Raw genomic sequence first — 11,930 nt, forward strand, 5'->3', positions numbered from 1 at the left:
TTTTACACGATCAAACCTGACCTATAATAACTCCTGAGGACTGAGACCGTAATCGAATGATAATAAAACCAGTTGATTTCATGGAGTACATGAGAGGCATCATTTAATTTTTTTTTTACACGATCAACCTGACCTATAATAACTCCTGAGGACTGAGACCGTAATCGAATGATAATAAAACCAGTTGATTTCATGGAGTACATGAGAGGCATCATGGGCCAGTGGCTAGAGCAGTGGACTCACGATCAAAGGATGGTGAGTTCGAGCCCCGGCATGGCTGTGGTGTTGTGTCCTTGGGCAAGGCACTTTATTCCTCATTGCTTCTCCACACCCAGGAGTGATGGGTACCTGGTAGGACAGAGGTTGTTATGTGTGCGTTTAGCTCTGCTGCGCTTATTGGCTGCACATGTGAGCTGTTGTCTGCTCCCCAGGGAGTTGAGTGGTATCATATTAGGTCCAGTGACCAGGGGTAATAATAACTGTAAAGCGCCTTGATCACATCTACTTGTGGATACGTGCGCTATATAAGAACCAAATATCAAATATCATATCATCATATCATGAAGTCTCAGGCGAGGGACACATGCGATGTGCACAACTGGCTTTGAATAACTCGTTTTATTTCATTCCTTCAGAGCGCGCCCGACTTGCTTCTTCCTCCATAGCGTAACCACTGGGATAAAAAAGACCCTCCATAGCGTAATGAACATGATGATTTGACAGCATAAGAAACTACCATCTCGAAAACTGAAATTCCTTTGGTATCATTATTTGATATTTAAGCGTACGGTATCTGTGTGCAAACACCACTGTCCGGATTAGTATTTCCTGAAGAAGCAGGTTTTCTTTTTGTTTATAATACCTTCTATATCATGTTAAACACCACTTCGCATATATTATTTACAGCAACTTCAAGACCCTGGGATCGTATCTGACGCCTTTAACCATGCCCATGATGTACCACCGGCTTCCCAGGAATATATTAAAAGTTGTAAGCCTGAAGTTATAACCATTTACAAAACTTAGAATCACTCAACACAGCCCTAATTATGTAGTTTTGTAACCTACCCGATCTATTTCCTCACCGACAAAATGAAAAACGTCTCCACTATCATTTGCCTCTTAGTCAGTTGCAGACGACACCGCTATCGAATCTTGGTTATCTTTTGTCTTTAAAAATGTTAGCATGCTGCTAACGTATGACATGGCAGTTTAAAATATCCAATTCAAAGTTGTCCGTCCGAACTGTTATCCTATCATCTGCCTGTTATCTAATCAGTTAATAGTTTCAAAGTTGTTGACCAGTAGGCCTAACAAGCAAAATAATGCATTTTACGTGACCATAAATTGATGGATTATTAAAGAGACATCCGATCAGGTCTATTCAAATAAGGCTTATGCCAGTGCTTACACGGAAAAGTAACCCGTATTTTTTTAAGTGTTCCTACGAGGGGAAATGGTTTGTGGAAAACATATATGCTGTAAATAGGCGCTTTAGCTCTAATGTCCATACTTAAGTGCCCGCTATGTGTGAAGGAATTAGACGCTCATATAATGTTTTATCAAAATGGTCATATTTGTGTTTTTAGCTAATTTGTAGTAGTTTATGTTGTAGCCAGTGTTATCGTTGTCTATACTAACAAGTTGTCATGAACATTTTCTCTCTTTGTAATTCCTTCTTTATTTATTCCCAATGAAATATAAATTTTACATCACAAAAGGCATATACAACATTTTCCAAAACTGGTGGTAATGCTATACACTTAAACTATAACAGAAAATAAGATGAAATTATGAAATCGAAATCCTTAGTTGTAATTAACATATTGCTACTATATCTGCCTGAAGCTATAACTATGAGCAAACACAGGAATACTGCTTCCATATATTATATATCTCGTTCACGATGGACCATGCATGTGCAAGGTTATCATAGAAAGTGCACAAAAACCGAGTTTAAATCTCAGTTGACAATGTGTTATTGCATCCTTCAGTGATACTTTCACATTTTTACTGAAGATTTTTTAAAAGGGATAAGTCTATAGATTGCCCGCAGTTTTGGTACCGTACCTAAACGGTTTTTTTGCATAAGAAAAAATAGTGTCAATCGCTACCATTAATAGAAAATTATGTAATAATTCATAATTTGACCCAAAAATGACCTCATTGACCGAATTTGCATATTTTTGACATTATCAATAACATCTTCATACAAAATGTCAAAGAAACACGTGCAGTACTTTCTAAGTTTTCGCAGTGGACGGACAGACAGGAAGTTATACAGACAGATATATATATATATATATATATATATATATATATATATATATATATATATATATATATATATGCAACTCAATGTCCCGTATGGCTTGTTGTGCGATATCTAAAGTGACGAATGCGGCGTCCTATTATCAGTATTCTTATCAATTCGGATATCTGTAGAATGACACAGTTTTGTCTTCACCATACTATAGATCCACAGCGATGGAAATATGCAAGACGAAGCCAATAGGAGTGTACCGGCAACGTAAAAGGACAAGTCGTACGATCCAGTCATGTCGAAAAGATATCCTATAAACAAAGAAAGCATAAGAATGAACATGTCTTCGTTGTATATGTGTGTGCAAACATATGAACGGACCTGAATTTGTGAGTGTGTTATGTGTTCTTCATTTATGATGTTGATTAACCTCCTATGTCATAGCTGCTAACGTATGGTTTCATAATACCCAGTCGATTATAGTTGCAAAATTTTCTTTCCTTTAAAATGTATTCGGCCCAGTGTGCTGTAATCTTTGCATCTCTGTAAGGTATGGATATTATTCATCCTATAATTTTAGTATAGAGATTACACTGTGATCACAGGACTTTCAAGGTCAAGTCACACTTTGAACGTTCAAGGCAATTTCATTGTGGTATTTTTCCACTCAGAAACTCGATCTCAGACCACAGGATGTCAGGAAGTCATGGAAGTGTTCAGCTCATCAACACAGCTAGCATGCAGGTGTGTAATTTCTAATGTCTCTGTTCACAACGGAATCTAGAATCAACAATTTTTTTGCTTACTGTACTCTGTGCGTCGTGTCGGTAGGCTAATACATTGTATTTAAACATACACTTAGGAGATTTAAAACAAACAGCAGAATTCTTTCGTAAAACGAAAATATTGGCAAGAATGTCAAAAGATGCAAATGTTATCCCTTGAAGTTTACGGCTTACCCGACAATGTAGGGCCAACTAGGAATGCGATTCCAATGCAAAACATTATCACACCAATTCCTTCAACCATTCGGTCTACACCTGCTACTTGTTTAGTAAGGACCATGTCCAATGCCATATATACACCACGAGCCATTCCCAATACTACAGAGATGATCATTATCTGTTCATATGTGCTTGTAAAGTTCGTAAATACAGTAGAAATCCCGAAAACGGCAATTGCTAGGCAGTGGATGTAAACTCGACCTTCGTCTACACCTACGAAATCCAGAATTATTCCCGTAATTAATGACGTCACACAGCTAGTCATTCCTATGACAGACATAGTAAAGGCCGCTTTAACATTACCGACGCCCATTTTAACAGTTTTGTCAACTAAATGAGCTAGGGGAATACTGTGGCCTACACAATACACAAACCTATAAAGAACAAGAAGTATAAATAACGGGCGATCATGAAATAGTTTGATGATTGCAAAGCGCATGAAGATGTTGCGGTTTACTGTTCTCATCTCAGCCACATTATCTCCATTTACGGTCTCATCTTTGGCAGAATTTCTCGGTGCTGTCGGATTTTCAATACTATTACCACTACGACACTGCTCGACAGTTAGTTTCGATTTTATGCAGGGCTTAGCGTCCAGTGCCATAGTATTAGATTCACCTTGAAAATCCGCGTCTTTTATCGACCTCCTCTCAGTTGTGGTGTCACGACTACAATTATCCCCACTCTCACTGTTCTCATCTCGCATTACCGTATTATCAGACAGCGAAGCAGTTTGACCACCATTCTCCTCATTCGAGTCTGCTTTGAGATGAATCGGCCGTAGCAGAGCTGCCCCAACGCAAAGATGGGCTGTCAAAGCTGACACTATCAGCAGTGCACCTCTCCAGCCGTATTTGTCAATCAGAAGCTGGCACAGAGGTGGTAGGATAACATTGGAGAGGCCAACTCCAGCTAGCGCTATGCCATTTGCCATTGTATAACGCTTTTTGAAATAACGTCCGAGAGAGGCGAAACAGGAAACATAGCATAGTCCGATTGAAACACCTGCAAAAACACAATATAAATGACGTTTATGGTTAGAATTATTACAGGACACAGACACTCATACAAACGGGATTACAGAATAGACAGCGACAAACATGGTGCTAGGGAAACGAGTATTCTCGACAGCAGAGGCAAAGAGAGGAAATTGACAGCACGAAAAAAGACTGTTCCTGAAAACACTGAGGGGACTTTCAATTATTACTGCTTCCAAACCAGACTATACCACACAGCATGGAAAAGAACACGTTTTCGCGTAAATGTTTTTTTCTAACGTTAAAGCTCCATAAGCTGTATCTTTTGGCTATTTTTTCAGAACTTTTGTTTTGTGGTTTCCCTACACTTTCTGCATTGAATCCCTAAACTGTAACTTAATGCTAAGTATTTAGCATATCAACACAACCTATATGAGTATAATCTACATTGTTATTGTTGAAAATTGTATTCAAGTCCGGACTAGAATTCATTTGTAAACAATAAACAATGATCACTACACACATACAAGTTGTGTTGACAAAAAGAATACTTGAAATTTCAGCATGACAAACAGATTAGGGTCAGATACGGTAGTTGATATACAGAAGCAGAACACTGAAAAACTTGCCACAAGTTACAGCTTATGTCCCTTTAAAATGTATTTCAGGGACCGACTATGCCATACAGTAATAAAGAGACAGTTCAAACATTGGTCACTGTCATAATTGACACTAGTTTGTGTGTATGAGCACTAAACCTGTCTTATAAAGAATATTCTTCACCAAAGATTAAAATGCCTTACAACTGCATGAAATTATGCAGCATACATGAAACTGAAAGAACTTGGGGGAATTCTTCCACAGACACATATACACCGATGGCATAGTTCCAGGGAATTAATTAACATACTTCCACCTAATCTTCATAGTGAATGATAGAGTTCATAATTTTAAGCGACAAATATCCAATCTCCTGAGAGACAAATTTAAATTCTTGTTTTGTTAATTTTTCTGTGGATCTACTTTGCTTCACATTCCGTTGGAAGCATATTGAAACATTCGGCGTTAAGTTTGTAAACATTTTGAATAACGTTTGTTTAGTTGTCAAATAAATTGGTCATTCTCGTGGATCTTTGATCCTGATTATTATGTCACTATGAATAGATCACTTTGATTAAAGTCTATAACAGCAAAATCAATCATTTAAGTGTGTGCTGAATCCTAACTGTAACTATTTTGCAAATGAGGCATTTGCATTTTTCCAGAAGGAAATGGCAAATATCATAAAATTAACTGTCAAACAATTTTGAGATGCAAAGTAATTTGTACGAGTCATGACGTAGACTTATTTCTAGTCCTCGAACAGCTATCTTAGCAGATCATGTTCACCTGTAGCAGAGATGAAAACCCTGGAAGCTTGCAGTATACATTTCCTTCTGTGTATTTGATTTACGGAGCGGTCATAAGTTTGAAAGAGTTTCTATTATAGGAAAGCCCCATTTCGTGTACAACAAATTTGAGTGTCACCGAGAGAGGAGGAGTGAACGAAGATACTATAGGATTTTCATGTGGCATATTGACTTACATATTCAGTAAGGTATGCGATTGAACACCTTTATGAAGATCCTTACCTGTGCCAAAGCCAAGACTTACGCTCAGAAATAGTGAGCTGGTTGCAAATGAACTTACGGCGATGGATATACTTGCCATTACACCTCCAAGCATCGCCATTTTTCGGAAACCAAATTTCTTGCTAAGAAAAGCTGAAAACGGTCCTGTCACAAAAAATGAAAATATTTATCAGAATTGTTAGCATAGAATTGTCGAATTTCATTGCTTGTTGTGCTTTCATTGGATATAAATCTTCTTTTGATTTCAATAATGAAATACTCATCAGATCGATGACAGCTCAACAAAGACGGTTACGGAAACAACCGTACTAAAGGAAATTTTGGTTTTAATAATTATGTATTCTAGGAAGATAGAAATGTCAAGGTTCTCGTGAATTTTGAAAAAAACATGCCCATAATTTATAGGGCTAAAATTTTGTAGTACAAATAGTTGGCAATGGATTCAAACAAGAGAAATTCTTATTCGCTTTGTCAAAGATAACATGACAATAGCCAATGCCAGAATGTTTTACTTATCGTTTGATTCATAAAAGTTTTATTGTTACTTTGGTTACGGACCATCTGTCTATCTGTCTATCTATCTATCTATCTATCTATCTATCTATCTATCTATCTATCTATCTCTCTAATATAGATCTATCTATCTATCTGTCAAATTTGTATAATACCAAATACCCAAAGTTAAACAATGCTCAGTGGCGCTTAGAGTTACAATGAAAATGCTCTCTGGAAGATGCAAGTTTTTAAGCGTCTTTTGAAAATGTTGACATTAGGAGAGGTTTTTATGTCCAGGGGTAAAGAGTTCCAAAGGACAGGGGCTGTTGCAGAGAAGGAGCGGCGAGTGACTCCCTATCCCTTCATTTTGTACTCAGGTTTTGCAATGATCTTCATGATGCGGACAAAGACGAAACACTTTAAAAGGTCAGGCAAGCAACAGAGTCTGGTGTCTGTGGTGATCATTTTCAACTGCAATGTTGATACCTTCAAAGATAAGCTATATACTCAATAAGGTTGTGAAACGTGTGAAGGAGCAAAAGGAGATTAAAACCATGATGCAACTGAAACCCTATTTGTCTGGAAAGATGAACACTTTTTATGAGTAAAATGATGAAGACTGTGGACTTGGTGGGTAAATTTTCAAGTCTGGTTAGACTTGATGCCAAAGATGTACCTTGGACTCATTTGTATACTTACATTGCACTATTGACGTGGCATTATTTTGTTTTGTCTAATTTCACATATTTTAACAATGTCTGTTTGTGAGAACATTCCTTGGACATTTTTCACTTGCTTCACTGATTTACAGTTTACCAGTGACGACTATAACGATGAAGTCTGCAAACGTTACATGAACATTTCCTTTCAAAGTTTTCCTTGATAGACGGTCAAGGAAAATATATTCTCTTACAAAACTTTAGAACAGTCAAAAGGTACGCAATAATGCACGTTATATAGTCTTATTTCATGTTTCCAGAATTGTATGATAAATATTGATAATATAGTCGAGTCACCAGTAGTCATCGTAAGCGCTTGATTACTAAGTTTGTAATTCTGTTAAAAAAAATTAAAATTCATATCACAAGTCATTTCCATAAGCAGTCAGTCAGTCAGTCAGTCAGTCAGGGGTCAACAACAGGTCAAGTTGATCTGTCGTAAAAATACTGAAAAGTTTCTGGTAAATTTACTGGGCATCCAACACTCTGCCCTCCTTAAATAAATTTCGTCTCAGACATTTGTCAAAGAAGTAAAACGTAAGATACTTTTCAATTATGTAAGTGTTCTGAGCCGTTGATGAAAATTCGTATTCAATCACTAACAAGCAGATTTATTTACAGCCCAGGGGTTCGGAGGAATGTCATTGGAAACGCCAAATTATAGAGTAAGCCCCTGCCAAGCATTATGCATTTAAGTAACCCCTCTCTCTAACACAAAATTTTTGACTGACCCACCACCTATTAGAAAGTTAAATATCAATACATGTTTTGTAAAATTTACAAAGAGATAGCAATAGTAAAGACCTTTCAAATCCTGGTGCACGTGCTTGATTATCATCAGTGACTCTTATGTCATGAAGATTAAAACAAGTGAAACCAACAAAATGAAATTCAAAGTCACAACAAAAGATGCATATAAAAGCTCACGTTGTAACCAGTATCCAATCATAAAGTATTGTCTAATTTAGATGAGTATCATGGCATGGTTTCACCGGGATGACTGACAGGGAAGAATTTAAAGTATGGGGGGGGGGGAGAGAAAAACGTGAGAGGCTGAGGAGGAGAGTGACAGAGAAGGTATCCCCTCTCTTGCGTTGAACTTGTTGAGAAATTGATGTATGCAGTAGTGCAGTCTGGTGCAATCTGAAAGGTCTTTCAATTTTTTTTCACTGTTAGAAAATAACATAGAACACCTCAAGGGGAGAGCATGAGAGGGAGTGTACCCCCTCTCGCATTGAACGTTTTGAGAAATTAATGTGTGCAATGGTGCAATCTGAGAGGTGTTTGAATTTATTTTGCACTGGACACTAATTATTACATATTTCGCATGATCAGTGTTAGAGTCACAATATTCAATCCAGTAATTACAATACGTTATTGTGCACATGATCTAAGACAAAACTGAATTGTCGTAAAGCCGTCCTTTATTATCACAGAAATATGCATTTTAATTTATTTAAGTTCAATAATCATTTTGACATTTAACCATACCGTATTATCAGACTTTTCATCAGCAGCTAGCAGCCGGGGAAATTGCATACCTGGCGAGGTCATTTCTCTGGCTGTAAAATTTCAAAGTTAAAAGCAACAATGAATGGATTAAGAAAAATGCTGATTCTAACTGTGGTCCATTGATATCGTCTACAGAAATGTAGGATTTTGCAAATGACACAATAAAATCGCAGATTTGGCATTGCTGCATATTCTTTTTTCTGCAATCTCATGCAAACTGAGAAGTGTTTTTATCGGATACATAATGGTATCTTATGAGAGCATTCCTCCATGACCTCTTTATACTTAACATTTATAAGAGTAAAAATGTACATTGTAAAATAATCATTTGTATGCATAGAATGCATTTTATGCATTGTATTTATTTAGGGCATCAAAGCTCTGCTTGTGCCATTATGTGTATATAAGAGATTGCCTGTGTCAATAGAACAGAGAAAATAAACAAGACAAAGATAACAAAAATTAAATGTCGAGATTAAATTTGCATTGTGTGAAAGATACAAGAAATCAGTTGCTCAGTTAGTTTTAGACAATGACAAATTATTTTCTTGATATGAAAGATGGATTCGTTATTGAGGCAGGCCACTGTTTTGTATACCTCGTAGAATTAGCTTTATTTACACATTTTCCCAAATAATCAGTGCCCTGTAGAATGGAGAGTGGATGTTTCTCATGCTTGATTAGGCATGTATACCTCTTTTTATCAGAAAACACTGAAAAATTATTCATTTAGTACTGATACTCAATATACTTGGTATACATAATATAAAATAGTACCATGTTTTTATAAAATTGTACCATTTTATAATCTGTTTTTCATTCTTTTTTAAGATTTTTGTATTATTTCATAACTGCACTAAATGCTTCAGTACATTTTCCAAAAATTGAGTAGCGCCCCCTTCTTCCGCTCTCTCTACATTTTGAGCACCCATCCCATGCAACTTTCATTTATTAGAGTGACTCCTTTGATTCCTTCGACCCCCAGGCCGTAAATAATGATGACTCCCTTACAGATGAAGTGTCTCTCCATGGTTAATTAGTTACATGCACAAAATAGTAAAACAAAATACAATTAACGTGAACAACTAAGATATTAAAGATGTGTGGAGTTGCTTTCCCTTTATTCAATTCCGATGAATGTTGAGTGTCAGAAGAAGACATGTTGCATGATTCTTTGTTTATGATAATGGGTGTGCATGCCACGCGATCAGCTGGTATATTTACAGAACAAATAGCAGTAAATGCCCTCACAAGACAACTTTATCTATTTTTCGGACATTGTCAATGTTACTGTTTCTCGCTTTATGTAAATTGAAAGCTACTAGATTTGCAAAATTCCTGACATGTGTCCCTCTTTCAGCTGGTTAGAAACTTGTCATACAACATACAGTTTGATCGAAAATGAATAAGAAGAATTTGTATGGTATGATCGACAATTGCTAAATACCTGTATGTCCTGCTAATCATACTTAGACAGATTAATGATTTGATAATGATTATACTGTTTGGGACTTCAACATTGCCAGGAGACCTCAACGTGAAGTAGAATAGGGCCCTTCAACTTATAATTGAATTGTAGGAACAATATATCATATATATGTATGTATGTATTCTACATGTATGAATGAATACACTATGTGCGTGCGAGTATGATTATGTGTAGGTATACGTATGCATACATATGTATGGGCAATGTATATGGTATATGTGTATATATATATATATATATATATATATATATATATATATATATATAATATATATATATATTATATATATATATATATATATATATTAAAAATTCCTCTCTATATACATTTCCTAGCTGTTCTATCTCTGAAATAAGGGTGATTGTGTAAACATTTTTTTTTACATTTGGCGCCTCGTACAGGTACTATGTAAACTTTACACATCAGAGCTGTCCTGTTTCATGCTACAAAAGACAGGTGACCTTTACATTGCCTCAAAGTTAGTACATTTACATTGATGAGGACCATCAAGTTGTTGGCTCAAACATGCATTTTAAGTTGCCGTTACGTCAACACAGAGGGAACAAATTACGCGACCGTTCCGACTTACCAGTCATGTATGTAGTTGCTGTGAACGAGGACAGGACCAACGACGTTCCAGCCGCGCTATCGCCGAAATAGTCCAAAAACACGACATAGAATACAGCCAAGGAAGTCCCTATTCCCCGGACAAAAAACATCATTATGCATGTTGCTAAGATGACAAACCAGCCCCAGCCACCGTCCGGCGGATCGCCAATTTTTGGAGACTTTGTTTCTACGGCAGACATGTTTTGTCAAAGCTGGCTCAACTTAGACCAAGGCGTACCGACATTTTAGAGATGTATTGCATTCGGATTGTTGAAATTTAACCAGCTGTCAAAAGAGCCTTGCAGAACTAAAGGTCGTGCACTGATATGGCCTCTTATCAGATGCTATCATGAGCCCACTGTGTATTTAGGGGCTGGTCAGTTTCTTCGGCCAGGGGGGGGCGCCGTGGATTCATGGAGAGTTTACCCTCTTTTTGACTTTGGTGATTTGGGGGGGGGGGGTACCATGTTTTTGAAAGGCTCAATGGGGGGGGGGGGGCGTTCGTTTTTTTGAATTACAACATGGGCGCATACTTGCCTAAAATACATCGTACCAGCCACGAATTTCATTATTCAGTGACATTTGTCGGCGCGCCCTCGAGGTGCCTAACTTTAATATATCAGACATATATTTTTCACCAAGCCCTTCATGTGCGTAATGTACATGTATCAGAGATATATATCAGAGACATCTTGATGTTTTCGAATTGGAAATTTGTTTTGCATCTAGGATCATACCAGCCATGCCACAAATTACATCATTCACTTACAGTTTCGACGCACCCATGGGGCGCATCACTGTAATATATCACATATATATACATATATATATATATATATATATATATATATATATATATATATATATATATATATATATATATATATATTATATATATATATATATCAGATATATATATATATATATATATATATATATATATATATATATATATATATATATATATATATATATATATATATATATATATATATATATAAGAGATATCTCGGAGTTTTCAAATTGAAAGTCTGTTTTGCAAAGTGTACAAATCATTATGAAATCTGCAGTTCATATGAAAAACATGACAAATTCCTGATCCTTTTGTGATTTCTTTTGAGAATTCAGTATATGAAAGCAACATGCACTAATATTTCACAATAGACATACTTTAGAATGAAAAACATTACAAGATATTTTTCGTTCTCATTGATGCAACCATTTTCCTTC

General features: G+C 36.3%; 1 protein-coding gene across 1 annotated transcript; it reads right to left on the reverse strand.

The window, feature by feature from the left end:
- Positions 1 to 1,875: 1,875 nt before the first annotated feature.
- LOC139150057 (monocarboxylate transporter 12-like) lies at positions 1,876 to 10,956 on the reverse strand. The gene is made up of 4 exons (XM_070722207.1): positions 10,681 to 10,956; positions 5,876 to 6,019; positions 3,223 to 4,272; positions 1,876 to 2,574 (listed from the first exon to the last, which is right to left on the reverse strand). Exons 1-4 carry the CDS (start codon positions 10,898 to 10,900, stop codon positions 2,387 to 2,389), a joined length of 1,602 nt encoding a protein of 533 aa, XP_070578308.1. The 5' UTR covers positions 10,901 to 10,956; the 3' UTR covers positions 1,876 to 2,386.
- Positions 10,957 to 11,930: the final 974 nt, after the last annotated feature.

Source organism: Ptychodera flava, chromosome 14 (assembly GCF_041260155.1).
Source record: "Ptychodera flava strain L36383 chromosome 14, AS_Pfla_20210202, whole genome shotgun sequence".
Lineage (NCBI taxonomy): Eukaryota > Metazoa > Hemichordata > Enteropneusta > Ptychoderidae > Ptychodera > Ptychodera flava.

Excerpts from the sequence above, each read along its gene's own strand:
- LOC139150057 (XM_070722207.1), bottom strand. The coding sequence starts at position 10,900 with ATGTCTGCCGTAGAAACAAAGTCTCCAAAAATTGGCGATCCGCCGGAC. Across the intron at positions 6,020-10,680 it reads AGCAACTACATACATGACTG|GACCGTTTTCAGCTTTTCTT; the intron begins GTAAGTCGGAAC and ends TTTTTGTGACAG. Across the intron at positions 2,575-3,222 it reads AGTTGGCCCTACATTGTCGG|GATATCTTTTCGACATGACT; the intron begins GTAAGCCGTAAA and ends CTTTGTTTATAG.